The sequence below is a fragment of the Channa argus genome, chromosome 11 (assembly GCF_033026475.1).
Source record: "Channa argus isolate prfri chromosome 11, Channa argus male v1.0, whole genome shotgun sequence".
Taxonomy (NCBI): domain Eukaryota; kingdom Metazoa; phylum Chordata; class Actinopteri; order Anabantiformes; family Channidae; genus Channa; species Channa argus.
The window spans coordinates 3,020,646-3,041,263 of record NC_090207.1 but is presented as its reverse complement, the minus strand read 5'-3'; the positions used below and the strand labels follow the sequence as shown (position 1 = coordinate 3,041,263).

The 20,618-nt window shown below is 42.0% G+C and overlaps 1 protein-coding gene and 1 long non-coding RNA gene across 7 annotated transcripts in view; one reads left to right on the top strand and one right to left on the bottom strand.

The window, feature by feature from the left end:
* LOC137135955 (spermatid perinuclear RNA-binding protein-like) overlaps positions 1-15,245 on the top strand; it is a 68,990-nt gene extending 53,745 nt beyond the window's left edge. Inside the window, exons 12-18 of one of the 5 annotated variants that reach the window (XM_067520827.1) lie at positions 3,014-3,222; positions 4,486-4,638; positions 5,956-6,090; positions 7,053-7,193; positions 7,273-7,396; positions 8,085-8,132; positions 11,182-15,238. In XM_067520827.1, coding sequence (XP_067376928.1) covers positions 3,014-3,222; positions 4,486-4,638; positions 5,956-6,090; positions 7,053-7,193; positions 7,273-7,396; positions 8,085-8,132; positions 11,182-11,270 — 899 coding nt within the window. In that variant the 3' untranslated portion in view covers positions 11,271-15,238. Of the gene's footprint in view, positions 1-3,013; positions 3,223-4,485; positions 4,639-5,955; positions 6,091-7,052; positions 7,194-7,272; positions 7,397-8,084; positions 8,133-8,249; positions 8,685-11,181 lie in introns of those variants that run through there. The other 4 variants (XM_067520828.1, XM_067520829.1, XM_067520830.1 and 1 more) reach the window with 4 other exon arrangements.
* The window catches only part of LOC137135956 (uncharacterized), a 53,827-nt gene continuing 36,313 nt past the window's right edge, over positions 3,105-20,618 (bottom strand). Inside the window, exons 3-6 of one of the 2 annotated variants that reach the window (XR_010915529.1) lie at positions 16,291-16,347; positions 15,260-15,328; positions 3,327-4,619; positions 3,105-3,240 (exon numbers count right to left, since the gene is read on the bottom strand). This is a non-coding gene — a long non-coding RNA (uncharacterized lncRNA). The remainder of the gene's footprint in view (positions 3,241-3,326; positions 4,620-15,259; positions 15,329-16,290; positions 16,348-20,618) is intronic. The other variant, XR_010915530.1, reaches the window with a different exon arrangement.

The window sequence follows — 20,618 nt, the reverse complement described above, 5'->3', positions numbered from 1 at the left end:
TGTAAAAGGTGGAAAAGTGAGTCATTGGAGCTGAAAGATGGAGCAGCGAGGCAAAGCTTTTCTTAGAAATCACAATGCTCTGGTTTGAGCAGGCTCAAAACGAGCTGTCAGGTTAAAAATGGCATCCTGCTGTCAGATGGTTTTCACTTCAGCGTCTGTATCAAAGGAGAAAAAAAATCCCCCTCTGAATATCATCTATTGTAGATCGGCGTTTGAAATTCAGCAGACGTGTCTGATATGTTCACTAGATCACGCCAGGAATCCTCTTCATTGCATGCAATTGTGTCCCTGTATCTCAAAATGGAATTTTGTTGCCCAGTGGCTTTTAAGTTTCCTTGAAGCTGAACATTTGTTTGAAGTTATCAGATTTCCATTTACTGTAGCTGAAAAGCTCTCAGGAACCAATTAGAGAAGATCTGTGGGTTTGTGAGATTTAAGGAGAAAACTGTCGGATTGCTCAACCATCCAGGTTTTCATCAGGACACAGCAAATGTTAATTCAGCTCAATATGGTAATTAAATGTCTCGTGTGTCAGGATCAAACAATGTACATTAGTTGTGAAGGAGACTCTACTAAACTATGGTAACACTTTGATAACCTGGTGGTCAAAGCCATGTTATAGCTGCACAAACACTGGCTAACAGATACCGAGTAAAGAACTGCTTCAAAATCAGTTTCTTTTCCCACACAGAGAAATGTCCTTCAGGCCAGGTGAGAACATTCGGTGTACTCGTTGGTTGGGGTCTGTCTTTATACCAAGAGTGCAATGAATTCCCTCAATTTCTTTAGTTCATCCATATCCCAGAATGCAAAGTGCACCTGCCTACACGAGCTATTTAACTCAAGCTTGCAGAGCTCGTTTGTAGAAGCTGTTAGTGTTTAGTAACTGTGTCCACATCTGCTGAAATAAGTCAAAAATCAGGGAGTGAGCAAGACTTTGATTCAACCAGACTAATGCATGTTTAAAAACACCCTCAAATAGTCCTGAGCGTAGCAGCTGTCACCTTCTCTCCTCTCTCTGTCTCTCGCTGTCCCGTCTCTCAGTGTCACAATAATTAAATTGGTCCTCACTGGGACGATCGTCCCCGGCAACTCTCATCTGCTTCCAGTTCAGAGAAGGTGACGGGAGGCAGAGCTGGAGAGGGATTAATACTGCAGGCTGCTGCCACGCAATTATCTCACTGCTTCTCACCACACACACACACACACACACACACACAGTGCATCACCACCTCCTCCTCTGTTCCTCTCAGCACCTGTCCATCAGCACCTTCACATTCATCTTCCTGTGCAGCGTCTCTCCATCCATATTCATAGTGAACCACACTTGAGTCTTAAGTGCCTGTCAGGACCTCACAGTCATTATGCACAGTGACTGCGGGACAAAAGACAAGTGCTGTACACTTTACATGGATGAAGTACTGTCTGTGATACCTGCAACACCTGTGGGTGGACATACGGGCAGCAGATGATATCGTAATATTTACTTCATCATTACCAGCTTCTTATTAGTGTTTCCACAACTTTGAAAGACATTTTATTACATTTAGACATTATAACTAAATTTGATGTGATCATTTTTAACAATGTGATAGACTTTAAAGCTACATGTACTTTCTGTCTTTATTTCCACAAGTTTGTGTTATTTTTATTTTAAATGTTTATCTGGTGAACAAAGCTTATCTCCTAAAGAGAAACGTGTTAAAATGTGACCGCTATATTTTCAGTCTGTGCCAAGTTTAGTTTCTCAGCAAACCTCATACACAGCGAATAATTGAATAATTGTAATAATTATAATTCCCTGGACACTGGGTTAGATCTTTACAGACACCTCTTGTTGCTGGTCTCAGTGCAGATTCCCGGTGCAAAGATCAGAGGAGTGTCTCGATTACTCTGATGCCCTGTTGATGGGGCTACACACGTGCACATATAACCTCTCCAGATGATCCAAAATGAATCCGCCTCACGTCACATCACTGTTCAGATCCGTGCACTGGCTTCCTGTAGCTGTCTGCATCATTTTCAAAGCACTGACTCTTGTCTACAGAGTGGTCCACTCGCCAGCTCCTGCTCACCTCAGCTCCCTCACTCAGGTCTACAATCCCTCCTGGCCTGCGGTCTCCAAAGCAAAACTCTGCACAATCAGCAGCCTCATTATTAAAAAAACAGCTTACAACAAAACTAAAAAAAAAAAAACCTGCACGTACATCTCATGAAACGGACACACTTCTCATGTTTCCTCCTTGACTTAGATTTCTGCTGCCTTGTATTTCACTTTGGATAAAAGCATCTGACTGAATGTAAATGTAAAAGAAAACCTGTCTGAGGAGCAAGAGCTCTTTCCTGTTGAATAACATGGAGGCTGTTGGCAGCATCCAGTTCACTTTGTCTGCTTGTTAAGTGTTTACAGGCTGAAGAACGTGTAGCTTTGATGAAGCAGGAACAAATTACAATAGATGCAGTCAGCACTTTTGTTTTAATAGATGTCTTCCTTTTCATTAATACATTTCATTTCAGTTCTTCTGTGACATATTACTGCTCATACGCTCTATGGAGGCAGAGGGCTGTGTGTGTGTGTTTGTGTGTGTGATTTTGACTCAGAATACAGCACCAGGGCCTCATCCTGTGAGCTTCCTACATACACTTAGGAAGAAGTTATTTTAATTTTTTCGCCACTACTTTTGTTTTAAAGCTTTGGTTCTTAATTTAGAATCAATTGTTTTGCAAAATATAATTATTCACCTATGAGGTATAAGTAGAGTATAGTCTACTTATAACAGGCAGGTTTAGCCCACTTACAGATAAATGTAACTGTGTATGAGTCTCAGATTGTGTTTAAATTAAACCATGTTCAAACACATGAATGGTACCGGTTCTTCCTCAGCTCCTCCAGCTGCAGCCAAAGGTTTGTTGTCTTGCTCGCTGGTTCTGTGTTAGCTGTTCCTTTGTAACGAAGTGTTTAGAAGTGCTCTATTTAGAAAGAGCCAAATAACCTCCACCTCTCCTCCTTTAGTCCTGGACTGGAGGATGACTGATCCAAACCACCCCATGAATGCGCTGATGCGTCTTAACCAGATCCACCCGGGCCTGCAGTACCGCCTGCTGTCCCAGTCCGGCCCGGTGCACGCACCGGTCTTCACCATGTCTGTGGAGATTCAGGGAACCACCTACCAGGCCACTGGGAACTCCAAGAGAACCGCCAAGCTCCAAGTAGCCCTCAAGGTATTTATGGAGTTTAAACTGTGGAGAGAGAGATAAAAATACCATTATCACGTCCAACGCTGCCCTCATGTATTTCTGCTCAAAGGAATGAGAGAGAAACACACCTGTGCCACTTTACAGCAACATGTTAAGCGCTGGCTGAGGTCAAAGTTCAGGGTTTGGAGATAATTTTAATAGTTTTAATTCATTATATTTCAAATCTTCCCTGCTCGAAGACAAGGGTGCAGAAAGGTGTTTGCTCAAGCAGAATATGTTGTGTAGTTCTGAAAGTCATTACTTCCCGATGTCATGTTGTTGCTCTTTGCTTCTCCCTCTCCACTTTCCACTCACCCCAACCGTCCACCCTGAGCCTGGTTCTGCTGGAGGTTTCTTCTGTTAAAGGGAGTTTTTTCCTCTCCCCTGTTGCCTGGGGCTTGTTCAAGGGGGAATTGCTGGGTTCTCTTTATACATCTTTTATAGTCTTGACTTTATTATGTAAAGTACCCTGAGATGTTGTGAATTGGTGCTATATAAATAAATTGAATAGCAGAAACCAGCTGCAGTTGCACTCGGTGCACAAATTAATGAATTAACTGTATAAATACTTAATAAAGGGGCCCAGTCAGTCAGGATGTAGTTGGAAACAAACATGCGTGAACAACAGAAGTCAGTATTACTGAGCAGGATCCACCTACTTTGATGTGACATCCCTGCTAAGACATGTAGAAGCTGCTGTAAGTGAAGAGGGGAAATTTAAAACCAGCCACTGTAACAAAAGCTCAAAAACACTTCAGCAGCTGTTCTCCTCTATTTACATTTTACTTTTGGTCGTCCTCATTCTGCTCTTGGCGCCAAATGCTTTAAAACTTGAACACGAGCACAGATACAAACAGCTAAACTCTTTTAGATCATTGTGAGAACAGAGAAGTGTTTTTATTGAACTCAGTAAGTTTGATTGAATACGTTTGCGTGAGTGTGAGCATTCAGCTCTGCGTTCACACATGAGAGCTGCCCAGTACAGTTGGTCAGTGTGTTGTTGTTGTTGTTGGCCACTTTGCAGCCTCACTGCAGCAGCAGTTAGGGGGGTTGAGTGCCTTGCTCAAGGACAGTTCAGTCATAGATGACGGATGTGAAAGTATGATTCACCTCCCATCTGTCTAGAGAAAAGTTGGTCCATTACACTGATCAGATGACCGTCCACGTGACTATAGAAGAAGAAACCGGGCAGTTTGAATGGTTATTCAAACATTCTGTGTGTGTTCTCTCCTCTTGTTCCCTCCTCAGGCGCTGCAGGCTCTGGGCTATGTTCTCGGTGGCGGCGATGGAGACGTGGACTCGCTGAGTGCCGATGAAAAGTCAGATGGAGAAGGCAAGAACGACAGGATGTCCACCAGCTCCAGCTCCACCTCTCTCACGTCCTCCACAGATGCACAGGAGGTAGGGAACACACACACACACACACACACACACACACAGGAAAACACTGGGATTATTAATGAGCGCACATTAGATCGTAACATCGTTAATCATTTATCACAACACTTCAGTCAGGACATCGGTGCGGTTAATTAAAAATTCCCAATAACTGATTAATTTCTAGTGTCATCTTAACAACCCAAACTAACATCATTGAGCTTTTTGTTTTGATGCCTAAATAAAAGTCTGTTGATCACATCCAGTTTGTTAAATGCAGTCGATTTGGACAAAAGTGTAGGTTCAGATAATGGGATGTAAAACAGGGGCAAGGTTAGAAACTGAAAGTGTGTTTAAACTCCTGTTCAGAAACCTGTTCATAAGCTGTGAAAAACGTAAAAAAAAAAAAAAAAGTTTATAAACTTATCAACCATAAATTCAAGAGACACACTTAATGTAAAACTTTCTCCAATTTATGTGCTACAGTCTGGAGACATGATCATAATTTAAGCACAGGTGACCTTAATATTTCATCCAGGTGGTGTTTGCATGTGGATTAAAGTAATTTGAAACCTTGTCTTGACAGCACTGCAATTGGCACCATGTTATTAGCGATGTAATTGTAACAGGATTTGTTCCGTCCTTCCATCTGTTGCTTTGCTTGTCTTGAGGCTTTTTTTTTTTTTTGCAGAATAATTCTGCTGAAGTTTGCCGAGTGCGTTGTTTGACTGGTATCTCAGCTAGTTCAGTCCTGCCGTGGACGGCTGACTCATCTTTGCTTTTCATGTTCCATGCGGTAGTTCGCAGATGGTCAAACTGTTTTTAACAGTCTAACTCCTCCCAATTTCCAGCGCAGATTTCAGACTGCTGCCTTTTTCGAAAGACAAATCGCCTTGACATGACAGAGGATGATCCACACCTGGCAATTACAAGGATGGCGGCATCTGTATTTTGTCTCCTGATGCTGTTTGCTGATTCATTTTTGCTCCCAGTCATTAAGCAGCTACGATAGCTTGATTTGTGCTGCGATGACACCCAGCATGCTCGCAGTGCCCACATGAAGCAGTCTGTGCAACTAGCAGGCTCCATTATGCAGTGACTCTCAAAGTGTGAAATTATTGAATTGAGAAAAAAAAACAATAAAATATCAGATTGTATCAATTCATTTATATAATTATATCACCCAGACTGGTAGAGATGTAGAAATGATGCAGCTCTACTTGCTGATTCTGGCTAAAAATGTATATGATAAAAATAAGAAAGAAACTGCTGTTTGTGGTGGAGGTTTACCTAAGTGCATGTGTCAAAAATGAAAACCTGTCTCTCTGTCTCTGCCTGTAGTCCAGAGCTCCGGGTCCCATCCTGACAGCTGGAGGTAAAAACCCAGTGATGGAGCTGAATGAGAAACGCCGCGGCCTCAAGTATGAGCTGATATCAGAGAGCGGCAGCAGCTACGACAAACGCTTTATCATCGAGGTGCAAACACACACACACACACACACACACACACACACACACACACGGGTTTCCTGTCTCCCTTTCAGAGGTTCTTATTAGGAAGTGATGAAGGAGGGAATGTGTTTGATGTTTGAAAACGTCAGGAAACACGTGAAACCAATTTTATCCCATCAAATCAGCCTGAATCACTTCTGCAGCTTGTTTTCTGTTTGGCCTATATATTTTCTAAGGATTATTTCCCTGTTAGAGTAGAATAACATAGAACACAAAAGTGATGCATCCCCCTCCTCTTTGGAATAAATAAAAGACCTCAGACAGGTGATGTCAGGGAGATACTGCCACTGTAAGTAAACATTTGCTTTGATTACCACTTTGTGACATGCAAACAGTGGTTACTTCAACAACCAAGTGTGCAGACATGTTGTAAACATGGAAATATGCATAATGCAGGCAGAAAACTATTACTAACATGAATTTATCCACAGTTACACAAACTGAACAAATTAACTTAACTGATTTACAGAATTTGGACAAAATTGTCCAAAAACTATCTGATCTACCAAACTGCAGAATTTAACCACATACAGTAGCATTAGCCCAACAATGACCCCATGCAGCACACGAGAGGCATGAAGAAGAAAAGTGAGAATCGTAGTCTCGTCCCAGTGGACGACAACTGATGCTGAGTTTGCGACAAAAAGAACGGACGTCAGAGTTTCTAGTTCCCTTTTGATAACTTTGATATTGATATTGGTACCAACTTCTAGATCACCTCTGCATGTCCCAGATGTGGTGCAGATGCTCGGACATCCAGCACGTAGTCTGTTGTATTAATCCTGAATGGCGTGACGGGAAACTGTGGTACAGGAAGTTGTATGTTCGGCTGTCAAACAGTGACAAACTGATCATGGCAATAGTCCTAATGTCATATGTGCAGTAGGTACCTAATAAAAACATCACATATTTGTGCGCTGTGACAGGTGGAGGTGGACAAGCAGGTTTTCCGAGGGACGGGTCCCAATAAGAAAGTAGCCAAAGCGAGCGCCGCACTAGCCGCCTTGAACAGCCTCTTCTCTGGCTCCAAATCTCTGACCAACAAGAAGAAACGACCGAACCCTCCTGTGAGTAGAGACCCAGGGTTAAACCGAAGCCTGACATTCTACAGCAGCATGTTGATGTGAACTGTGTGTGTTTGTGCAGCCAAAACGTCCCGTAGCCTCAGTGCTGACCATCCCGGCTCTCGCTGCCCGACCTCCACGCGTCCCCGTCATCCCCAGAGCTCCCTACATCAGTACTCCGCCCACACATGGATACATGCCCCCAGGTACGTGGCAGATTCACGTGCAGTTTTAATAACGGTGATCAAACCATTCATCCCAGGCTGCACTGCAGAAAGGACCTCTTGTTGGTACAAGGAGTAGTTGCTCACTAATAACAAAATTCATTTTTTGGTGAAGAGATGTGACCAATTTCAAATCTGTAGAGAAAATACCAAGCTCCTGTCTGTTCAAAGGAACCAAACGAGCCTTCAAATCTGTCTGATGCATCGGTGGTGGTTATTTGAAGTCTATGGCACAGACAAAAAAAAGCTAATCAAGGTCTCAGACTGGCAGACGCTAACTGAGTACAGGCAATTTATTGGTGCTTTCAGTGTTTGTGTGGGGGCTGCTGAAAAGGACAGACGGACACAGGAAGTGCCATAATGTCTGTTATCTGTAACCTCGTAACCTTTACTCACTGCGTTGGGACCTGCAATTTTTTATGGTTTAACTGCTTATAGACTCACTGGCCACTTTTGAGATACACCTGTACTATCTAGTTTAATGAGGTGGCCAAAACATTAGAACCACCTGCTCTTATAATGCATGACAGTACGACTCCACTGCTCACTTTGATCTCAAAGTACAATTCATGGGAGAGCTGTACAGCTGTACCTAATAAAGTGGTGAGTGTATTAATCCCGTATCATTCTTCTGAGCTGACTGTGTGGTGTTTTCTGTGTGTTCTCACAGGGTTTGCTCCCTATGCTTACAGCCCTGCAGGTGCTCTGCCCGCCTACAGTAAGTCCACCGTCACTGATCAATGATCCATTCGTTCAGTCCGTTTGTCACCATGTCCCAACATTTGAGTTTTGGTTTTTTTTTTTGTTAGTTTGTTTTTCTTTTGCTCTTCCTCAGGTTTTCCCTCCAGAATGCCCTCAGTAGTTTTCCCTGTCATCAGAGTCCCCACAGCATATCCCGTCACCCACCTCTACCCCTATTAGGACCCTCCCTCACCTGCTCTGGACATTACTTGTTAAAGGAAATATCTGACTTTGTTCACGGCCACCAAAAGCCAGTGGAATCCACAAACGTTTGCCCAGTATCTACATTCAGCACGTTCCCTCTGCACCAGGGTAGCGTCCAGTTTTTGACAAATAAGCTCTTTGATCATCATCAAACTATTAACCAATCAGAAACTGATAGCATCATTCAGTGGGCTGCCACGTGTGGAAGAGTGGTTAGGCAACTCTTACACATTAGGAGCTAAAGATCTAATCTGGGCCACTAATTAACCACCCAACACAGGAAACCACGAAAACCTTAACTCCAGGGAAGAAAGTCCCACTGAGAGAACAAAGAGACCAACATAAGCAAATATACAGACACTAAAAATGGAAAACTAAAACTGACTGTAGCTAAACATGTAAATCATAATAAAAGCCAAAAATCCTTAAGGAACAACACTAAAACAAGACGAAACAATGACTAAATATCCACCGCGAGGAACTGACTAAACATTTGTCGCAAACTACAAAGGCAGTGACCACAGGGAACAACAAAGTACATGAGGACAAAAATACACCAACCGCAGAGTAAATTTCCAGCTACTGGACAATAAATATTCTCTTTGGAAAGTTAAACATTATCTGTACTGAAAATCAAAGTGAACCAAACATCCTCTGACTGTAGCTCCCGTCCCACAGGAACTTTGGTTCCATGCAGTACATTTACTTCTCCCATACTTGATGATTTTTGACTGCAGCCTGGTGGCTTAATGGGTAGAGCATCAGGTTGGGATACGGATGGATCAAATCCACCGGGGGGCCCATCTAGGTGCCGGTCCAAAGCCCGGATTTAAAAAAAATAAATAAAAAATGGGAGCGTTGCGGGAGGAAGAGCATCCAGGTTCGCTGTGGCGACCCCCCAAAGGGACAAGCTGAAAGCAGCTGACTTAATATTTACAGCACTTCAGTTAAAAGCACAGGCACAACTAAAAACTACACCCAGTGCTCGAAAGCAAACATCCCCAAGTGGGAATGAAGCATCAGTTCTAATTAGGCTTCAAAAAGACAATGTAAACGTAGATAGAAACTAAAGTGTCAAAATACACACAGCAGACAAAAAAAAATCATGTGATACACACTTAATGCAAAATAACAAGAAAACCACCAATACAGGGAACTAAGCAGCAAACTGATATACGTCAATGAGCTTTTTGTCAAAAAGGCCATTATTCCTTTAACAATCATTCATGGATGTGATTTTTATTTTATTTTTTATTTTTTGTGTATTTTAATTTAGTTTCTTACAATGTCTTAAGAAAAAAAAACAGGTTTACAATAATCAGTTGCACCGAGAGACAACTTCCTCCTGTTTGGACACTGAATGTCAAGAGTTTACAGCTGCTGTTGAATGTGTCACTTTGTGTTGAGTTAAACTTACTTTCTTTTCAGAGAGATTTTATTTTATTTTGAGCTGTTTAAGTCATATTCTTTTTAAATAAATGATTATTTTTGTCAACAGCTGAGTAACTTGTGGTTCGTAAACTACTGTAGATTGACCAGTTTATTTCTGGGTGTCTACTAATAAGTTCTTAAAGTGGTATTTACTGCATTCGGCCATTATTCAAACATTGTACTCACCAGCGCTGATGTGAAAACTGTAGATGTGAGCAGTCGATCAGACCAGATTTCTAGAAGAGGAACAGTTTCCCTTGAACTTACCACACTAAGCAGTTTTTTCCATCATCATTAACTTTTCAAGAAATTAAAGAGTAGGACCATGTAAATTCTGAAACATTTACCTATATTTATCATAGTAACTCAGTTTTCCTGGTAATTTGGAATTAATGCCACCACTCACATGCATTTCAACACTGGGATGACCGTTTAAAATGCAGTAATCACGTTAGGATCTCCGTAATTAGAATTTCAGTCTGCGATGTGGTGGAGCTGCAGTGAAGGCAGCAGCCTCCAACAAAAGGAGAAACGTGACACTGTATGATCCCACAGTTGTCCTATTTAAATGCGTGTGTTCCTGCTTGGCTGATGTACCACACAGGCTGTGAACTGCAAAGCCGAGGTTGTGAGCTCTGGAGAACCGTGTGCACCAAGCGAGGCTAAGCTACTGTAGCTGCTGGGGGGGGCCGGTAAATCCCACTGCATTTCTCATAAAAAGGCACATTTGACTAAGAACAACACAAAACTAAAATGCCCGTAGTGGTTTAAATCTGTGGGACAAACAGTTTCTTGATCATCTGACTGCTGGGACCTTCCTGATCTAAGACTGTTTTTCCATCTTTGCATTTGCATTTGTCCAAGCCTCTGATGAAACTGATAAAAGCTGCTCTATGCTGTTTACATCCTCTCAATAAGTGGGTTATTGATGCCTTTGTGCAGTGACATAATTTATAAAACATCACGCAAACCAAAGTTCTGGAAACAGCATTCAGCATCATTAAGAGTGTTTCCAGAAAGTACTGCTGCAGTACACAGTTTGCAGGGCTTAGAGTAACAGGTACTGCACAAGTGTCCTGGGGGTCTTGGACAAAAACACTAAGTGACAGTTGACAGTAAGTGCTGTGCTACACTTCTGCAGGGAGAAACCAGTGGGTAGTGCTGCTGCAGTCTGACTGCTCTGGAGCCGCAGCTCTCAATCAATCCAGCTGGAGCTGGTTCAAGCTTTAGGCCTCCTGAGAACAACACCAGCTATGATGGATCTGCTTTCAATTAGCAACTGCTCCTAATTAACTTTCACACTTTCATTTTATTCATCACTTCCAGATAAGGACAGTTCCATATTAACTGAAGGATTTGTGTCTCTGTCGCCCCTGCTCTCCTGTCTGTAGGCGGCCTGTACATCGACAGTGCCTATTACCAGCCGCAGACCATAGCCACACCCATCATCATCCACCTGGGCCCTCAGGATCTTTTCTGACCCCGCCGACGCACCGAGACCAGACTCTGCAACGGACCCGACCTCCTCTGTAATCCCTCGCCCTTATTAAACTCTGTCGGCGCCTCTCAATTACTCCGGCACCGCTCCCCCGGGTTTCCCCTTCTGCCCCACACACAGCAGCAATATTGAAAGCAATATGGAGGTGGGGACCCCTCGAGCGACCCTCTGCCCCATCCAGGCCGGGTTTTAGCGAAGGAGACGCTCGCACAATAAGGGTCAAGAAAAACCCAAAGCAATACTTCTTCTGCTGTGGAGAATCTCAGCAGGTTCCAAAGCGACTTGTTTTACAGACCATCAGATCCGGCACATTCACAACTATGTTACCTTCTCTATGTGAATACAATATTTACTTCACTGTATATACTGTACGGGTGTGTGTGAGTTTGGAATATATATATATATATAAATACATACGCAATATGTAAAACCCTACAACAGGTACAGAATCATATTTATAATATATCTACATGTAAATACTGTAGTGACTGAAGTAGCTTTGTATTTACGGCACTTTGAGATGTGTAAACATTAAGCATTAAATACATTTTACACATTGTCTAACTCTGGTCCACTGAGGACGTGTAATTCCAAATGACTCAACATTGGAAATGTTTCATTCTAAAGCAGCAGGACGGTAATTATAACAGCTGCTGGTTTGTAGGTCGTTCAGTGCTTCGGAAGAATATTTCTTAACGTATGGTTTTGTTTTTTTAAACTTTCCCCGACCTTCCCCCCCCCCCCTCCCCCTCCCCCTCCCTTTACTAGATTATTAGACATCACAAAGATGACGACTGGTTTTTCTGGGCTGGAAATAAAAAGGTTGCGAGCCACTGGTGTCAAATGTTACAGATGTGCCTGAGATACAATGAGCAGGACTTTAGAAATGTGAAATCGAATGAAATTCTACAATGATATTTATAATGTTCCATGGTGTGTGTTACATAAATACATACCAATTCAGTAAAATGGAAAAAAAAGAAAAAAAAGAAATCCAATGTTGTGATGGAGCAGTGGCCACAATGGCCTAATACACAGCGACAGATTAAGAGAAGTCTGGTGCTTTTTGATTTTTGTCTGTTATTGTTAACAGACTAAAACCAGTAATGAACTGTGTTTGTGAGCAGTTTGAGCTCATTTGTCGTGACCCAGCATCAAACTGTTAAACACATCAGAGACCTGTTAGACCGGCCCACATCACAACAAAGGAAACCGGCCCACTTCAGTATGTCGCTGCTGGTTTATCTTTGTGGGATTTGGTAACGATACCATCACCACATTTGTTTTTTTTTTAAAGCTAATTTGACAATTTGATCTCACAGTTTGTCTTGTGAAAACCTCCTCTAATAACTCACACGTGTATTTACAGTCTCGGTGAGGCTTCAGCAGACTTCAATTCTCCTGCCAAACGTGGCCAAAGCTTTTGTTTGCTCTGCTAATAAAGGCTGAATCTTTTCTCCTCATGTTCACATGCTCACCACGTTTCAGTCCTGCATCTTTTAACGTTTCTGATGAGCAGAAGCAAACAGAGGTTGGCTTGGTTAACGAGTTGCCTTTAACTTCATGCGAGTAGAGGTCCCATGGCATTAGAGCACAATCAAGCAAACAAGTGGGTATTACTACCGACTACTGCAGTTTAATGCTAACGCAGTAATGACTTCACCCAAGATGCTCCATTAGCAGAAAGTCATGTCCCGGCTCTGCAGCTAGAAACTAAATATATAAAAACACAAAACAGGCTGTAGCTTGAGTGCTGGTGTGTCCCACAGAAAATGAACCTGATGTTCTGCTGTAGAGACTTTAAATATCTGCTGTTCAAGTGTCGATTAAAGTCTTTGAATGTCGAACCAAATTTGGCAAAGATACAACCACAACGATCTGCGAGTTAAATCGAAGAGGACTTAAAATTATGTTCCTACCATTTCCACTTACTGTAATACTGTAAGCAGAGGGAATATTTCTGTGCTTTGGGCACCGCTGCTGTGCAGGGTGCACTTTTTATTTTTATCTTCACCTATCACCTATGAAACATTGGCTGACGAATAATACTGTGTTGAAAGCAACTCGTTAGTGTCTTTTCTAGTAATCGATGTATGTGAGGTCATCAGGGACAAACACACAAGCTCCAAGTGGACGTTCACGGTCAGTTTAGAATGAAGCCGTAGACAGTGGGTCACGTGGGTCAACAACAGTTCCAAGATGGTGTTTTACATCCTTTGTGTTCCATTAGGAAAAGAAGGATTCAGCAGCAAACAACTACTTCAATGGACTGTAAGGAAATGCAAACTAACCATGTATTGTAAATTTATGATTGATAGTTTGAAATGTATAATTATTATAAATATTTGTACAATTTAATTATTAAGTTATGAATCCCATTATTGTATCTTCTTTTTCTTTGGGCTGGTTCCTTTCAGGGGTCACCACAGCGAATCCTGTGCCTCCATCTAACCCTGTCCTCTGCATCCTCTTCTCTCACACCAACTAACTTCATGTCCTCTCTCACTACATCCATAAATATCCTCTGTGGTCTCCTCTAGACCTCCAGCCTGGCAGCTCCAACCTCAGCACCATCGATATATTCAAAGTCTCTCCTTGATGCAGACCCACCTCCACCTTGAACTCCTCCGTCACACCTGCAGCACCTCACCACGGTCTTACAGCTCTCATACATGTCCTGCACCACTCTAACATACTTCTCTGCCGCTCCAGACGTCCTCATACAAAACCACAGCTCCTCTCTCTGCACCCTGTCTTACGCTTTCTCTAAATCTACGAAGACACAATGCAACTCCCTCTGACCTCACTATGACCTTCTCTGTACTATGGAAGAAGATTCGGTGTGGAAGTCATGATTCGTATGTTTAATTTGGCATGTGCTTTATGACAGATGCCCTTCCTGACACAAACCTCTGCATTTATCCAGACTTGCTGTCAACAGAGATGTCCTCTGTCTAAATCTGGTTTATACATTTCTGTCACTTATTCCGTGTAATTTGAATAGATTGCGAGAATTAAATCCACGTTGCTCTGTTGGAACAGCATTTTTCCCTGCACTACAAGCTTAGTGTGTCTTCCACAACTGTAATTTGCTTTGGATGAAAGCGTGACTGTACGCACATTAGGGCACCGAGACCACACAGAGAGCAGAGCCAAACGTGACGACAATTCAGTTCTGGGTAAAATCCAGATCTAGTACTTTGTGTTGTAGCAATGCAAACTGCTAATTGTCATATATGTAACTTTACAGTCATTCACCTGAGAAACATACTGTATATACAGTACATAGAATAACTAGCTATTGTTAGCAAAATCATTTGTAGCCCTTCTTACCTTTGATGCAAAATTTCCGTCTAATTTGTCATCCACAACACCGTCCACTGGCCAAGTAAAGCAGAAATATCACACCAGGGACAGTACAGCAAAATCAGTAGAGACAATAAGCCGGGGGCTGAAATTAATAATACTACTAATAACCTGTCATTTTGTTTTTGGTTTTCATTAAGCAGTACACCAAATGTACACAGATACTCAAAAACCTAATTAGGATGCAAGATTAATTCATTTTTTATCCTGTGAGTTCAGTGTCGCCACAGCGGCTCATTGTCCACTTGTTGATTTGGCACAGTTTTTACGCCGGATGCCCTTCCCGACGCAACCCTCCCCAATTCCTACCGGGCTTGGACCAGCACTGCACAGCTGGGGAGGGGAATGGGCTGTTGGGGGTTCAGCGTCTTGCCCAGAGACACTTCGACATATAGCCGTTATTGGGGATCAAACCACTGACCCTGTGGTCCGTGGATCAACTGAAATACAGCCACCCCCTTGTTTCACTTAATAGTTTTGTCCTTTTCTGTTTTTTAATCTGATTCAGATTCTGTTTTTCCTACAAATCCACGACTCTTGTCTTTAAAGAATTAAGAGGAAAACCGGTTCCGGTTTTAGAAATGTGCGTGGTGTTTGTTTCTTACCTCCTCTTCCCTCTGCTGCATCAGGGTGGGTGTTCCTCCCATTACACTCGGCTGCTGCAGAGCCAATTACTGAGGAAAAGAAGAATAAAAAAAAGAAGAACTGAACGTAAATGTCTGATTACACACTGCAAGGATCACGCAGCCCTAAACAAGACATTGAAACGAGCCGTTTATCTGAAACGCTGCGGCTTTTAATGAGGAAGACTGCAACTCTGCAGGAAGCTGATTTGGTCTCAAGCTTCCCACTGAAGTTCGACTCAGTGCTACATGTCGTGTGCAGCCATGCGAACAAGACAACACAGAAGACAAGAGACAAACACCACATGTACCACTTAATATCCATGAGCCAGTCGGACACTACATCAGTCTAAGTGTTGAGGATTTTACTTGTTGGTTTACTAGTGGAATATTTCATGTCCATTAAATAAACCATCTCTTCTCCCAAGGCAGGCATGAGTTCAGCCTGAATGGTTTGTTTTTCATAGTGTTGCAGTTGCCAAGCTGCGATTATTTTGATACCATGAGGTAAAAACTCAACATTTTCAGTGTTTTCTAAAGAAATTCCACAAAACCTTTGGAGAAGAATTTAACTGAAAGCGCACGACTTCCCTCAAAAGCAAAACAGGGATTTGTTGTTGTGAGATGGTTCATGAACACGTTGTGCAAGTCTGGAAAGATTTGTCGACACAACAAGGAACGTTTCTGCAGGTTAAAGTGTTTAGTGTGACTTCTTCCAATTAAAGATGAGTGAAGATCAGTGGAAAAGAGAATTTTACAATGATGTAATTGAATTGAAGTGTGAGGTCCAATCACCAATATGTGAGAAGAGCAGCTGGAGACCGGTGGGAGGAGGAGTGCTTGCAACCTGGAATGATCCATGGTGGAGGGTCTTTTGTGGTTTGGGGGCGGCTGTGGGTGATCTTGACTAAATTGATGGGCTCATGAATGCTACAACGTTCCTTCGGGAAATGTTTTAGCTTGACAATGTTTCCAAGCAGCAGTGAAATGATGTTGGCCTTCAAAATACTGACCTTCATGGACTGGCCTCCTGAGTCCAGACTTTAATAGAGAGGCAAGAATGGGATCACCTGGACAGACAAAGACATAAAAGATTAAGGCTAAAGAAGAACCCTGAGCTACTGAAGGAAGCCTGGTATTAACACACCTGAAGATTAATGAAGAACAGTTCTAGTCATCAGGGAGATCACAGCAAATTCTGAAACTGTTTTTAAAATAGAGTAAATATTACGTGTATATTCAAATATCTTAAAGAGACCTGGAAATAAATATAGACTGTTACTGCAACCTTGCTAAAACAGTAAAACTGATGACATGAGACCTTTTACACAGGACTGTGAACTCATCTAAGTGATGTAATGGTAGAAATAAGCTAATTAGATTTTTTTAACAGCTCAAATAAACTGCGTCAGATGCTCTAACACGACTTCTGCTTAAAGCTTACTCGCATACTGACGCTGTGTCAAAGGCAGCAGCATGTTACCGACAGGAAGTGACCTTCTCTGTCTCAAAAACCACATTAAAATAAATTCTGGAGCGTAAAAAACTATTTGGAAAATGTGTTTAAATCACTTTCTTGTTGGGAAACTGGTCACAGACACTGGTTGTGAATCCCAGATTGTTGCAGTGCTGCTCATTCTTTGTTCCTTAAGCAGCATCTTCCCGATTCTGCTGCAGCCATCGACTCAGAATAAGTTACCCGCGCTCTCCTCGACCTGTTTTTCCCTGTTGAACCTCGGTTGCGGTGGGAGAGTGTGAGACAGGAGGACGCCTCTGTGCGAGATGTAATCAGTAGTGGGGATGTTAAGAGTTTGTGAGGCAGAAGCATGCGAGCGCAGACAGCGAGGACGGTATCAGATGGAGGTCCAGACCCTCCTGGTATTTTTAGCCAGAAGGTGTTGAATTACGCAACATGGACACATGCCGCCCTCACTGATGGCAGATTGTTATCTTATATCAGCACCGTGGACCATGATGGTATGAAGCTTATGTGCAATTCAGCTGCAGTTTCTTCCCCGTTTTACACTGAATGCAACAACACCTGGAGTCTGGATGGAAAACATTTAACGCAAAACTGTGTTTTTATAGTCATGATTACACATTTCTGTAATCAACTGTTTTGGAGACATGTAGTCCTAAATCAGATTACAGTATATGGAACATGATGTAGATGAACCCAATGAATGTTGGAGACTGTGTTTTCCAATATTTGTTGTGGTTTGTTTTTATTTTTCTTTAACATAGAAAATAACAAACCATAGCAATGAATGTAACTGTTCATTGCTAAATTATTAGCAGGGATTACTGATCACAACGACAAAAAGAAACGACTATCTGGCAATAATCAGAAAGCAAAGATGAATATTTCGCTGCAGAATGCGGCAGGTCTGATCCTTCAATCCCTCTGTGCACCTCAGCTTCAGCACATCAGATCCCAAACACAACTAATCTGAAAGTGGAGTTGCTGTCAACAGAGAGGTTCTGCTGTGTGGCTTCGACCTCCTCTGCTGATCAAGTTCCACAAACCCATGTTTACAAGGAGAGAACATCTGCTCAGCAAACACAACCTTCTTCTGTAAGGTTTGGGTTTTATTTTTTTTTTTTTTGTATTTCCTGCTGCGGGTGTCCGGGTTTTTATGACAGTACTGTGTGAAAGAATTTCCAACGTCATATGGGGAGATTAAAAGAAAAAGGTGCTTTCAGGTTTTCCTCATTACCTCGCAAACCAAGTTAAACCTAGTTTATTACCAGGACATTCAGCAAAAGCTCTATAATGTGACAGATTATATCACTTTTTTTTTTTCCTCCATTGTTTTTCCTTTCACTGGCCCCTCCTTTCCTCTTTGTTCACTTCAACCACCCGGTCTTTCTGTCCGCCTTGTCCTCTCCACCACACAACAAGGTCAGTGATAATAATATTCAAGTCACTTCATAAGAGAAGAAGGCAGAGATGAAGTTAAAAAGACTGCAGGAAGTGGAGCAGAAAAAGGAAAATGAAAAGTGCTAAAGAAAAAAAAAAAGAAATAGCTGAGGAAGAAAGACAGGAAGGAAAACAAGAAGGGGCTGGATGGGTTTCAAAGAAAACAGTAAAGAGACAGAAATAAGAAGAAATTACAAAACCAATGACAAAAGGCAGGAGGAAAAGTGACACAGGACCTTTTAAGAACTTGTGGATGTTCTATTGAGCCAGTAGGTGGCAGCAAACCACCAAGCTGTGACAACAGAGGACAACATCAGGCTGCTCCACTCATCCTTTACATGTCTGGTGTTTACCATAAGAAGGAGCCACAGAATAAGTGATGCATCAGGAGAAGATACCAACGCTGCTATATTTAAAAACACCAAACATTTTCAGGTGACGCATCACATTTAATTTGCTCGTGTTCTGACATTTGTTAATCACAATCTTTTATTTACCTTATCTGGCTGATCGATGTGTGTATGTTAAAGCACAGTTCTAGACGCAACTCAAACACATCCAGTAATGTAAATGTATAACGCAGCTCAGTCAAACACTTTAGCTTTAAAGGCATCAGACTGCTGCATTTTCGATTTCCGTACTTTACTTCAAATGACATAGAAGGACTTTGTAAGATTAGGTTAGACTGACCTCTACAGGCCACAAGGGTTAACATCAGAGACATGCAAGACAGAGCATGTAACACACACACACACACACACACACACCTATCATTCACACCATCTGGTGGATTTAATATAAAAATGTGGGTCTGATGAAAATGTGACTGCCGATTTATCTTTATGGGTTAACGACGTGTTAAAATCAGCTCTACCTTTACCAACAGTGACCTTTGACACTTATTGTAATAATTACTGTACCTGTTTTACCATAATTACTATAGTCAGTATTGTTTTCTTAGTGGAGTACTTTTACTTTAGGTAAAACGTAGATATTCTGCTTAGTGCTTTTACTTGAGTAAAGGATTCGAAGCGATACATGTAGTGGAGATTTATTTATTTTTAGGCCAATACCTGCACTTTTACTTGAGTACTGTGTACTTCTACCACTTCAACACACAGTGTATCACATGTTGCTGTGTATGGGGCCGTGTCTCTGCAGACTGATCAGAGTGGCTCCGTGACATTGAGACCACCGGAGGTAATGTTGTGGCTGTTCAGTGTAACTTCACGCAGATGTTTTGGTGCTGAACATAAATTAGACCTGAAATGACTGAAGATTCAGCCTTAAAGTTGCTTTTTATTTGGTCTTTTATGATAGACGCTCATAAGATGAATACTTCTTTGGGCTTTAAGTGGTTTTTCTGATAAACAGGCTATCTGGAGCCATTGTATTCATCTCTGTAGAGAACTTGGGAATTTTAGATTATTTTTCAATTTTTTTATCGACTAATAAATGTAAATGAAGACATGGCAGAAGCCTTAGTCACATGTGAGGGGGCTGAGCTGCAGTCTGAGGGCAGCCTCGAGCGTTTCGGCTTGATGTGTTGCTGCTGCACCTGCAAATCATGAGACAAACCGATAAACAAGAGCTGCTCTCTCTCCTCAACACTGGACTGGATTGTAACGAAGCAGCTGGATGCTAACTGCTCCGGCCGAAGTCCAAAATGATACCGACTCGCCGCCCTGAGCGTCACCAGAGGAGTAGAAACAGGACAGGCGTGACCAAAAAAAACAATCCTCTGTGAAAATGATTTAAAACAGCATTTGTAGTTTTCTGCAATCCACAGCGGAAAAAGTCCTTGGTAACACAAAGAAGAAGAGAGGAGCCAAAGAACACAGCCGGCTGTATGGCAGCCACTCAATGGCAGAAAGAACAGAAAAAAGCATTTACACTGTAATATTCATCAGGCTCAGCACTCACGTTGCAGATCATCTCTAAAATTTTGTCATTAAATTTGAATCAAATGAGTCGACTTTTGTATTTTAGTATCGCTTCTACGTTCATGTCACAGGTACTTTTTACTGAGCAGCTTCCAGCCACATGAGGTTTTTTTTATTCATAGTTTCTTTATATAAATCATTTCATGGAGAAAATAATTGGCAGTCAATGTAGTTAAGGTTACCCACAGCTCGCCGTGACCAGGTTTCTGCAGGTGACCACAAATAAGGAGGAAAACCAGTGTTTAACATTGGTCTAAATCTGCCACCATCCTCAGTATAACACTGTTTGTGTGTAAAGCCTGTGGAGTTTCTGACCTGCAAACCCTAAAAAAAAACCTGTATAACCGCTGTACAATCCTTCACCAATAAAGACCGAGTCCTTTCCTTTTTTGGAGGGAAAAAAAAAAAAAATCAGTGTTGTATCCGGCAACAAAACCAACTGATCAAATCTTGAGTAGGGCTGGAGTTGCTTCCATTC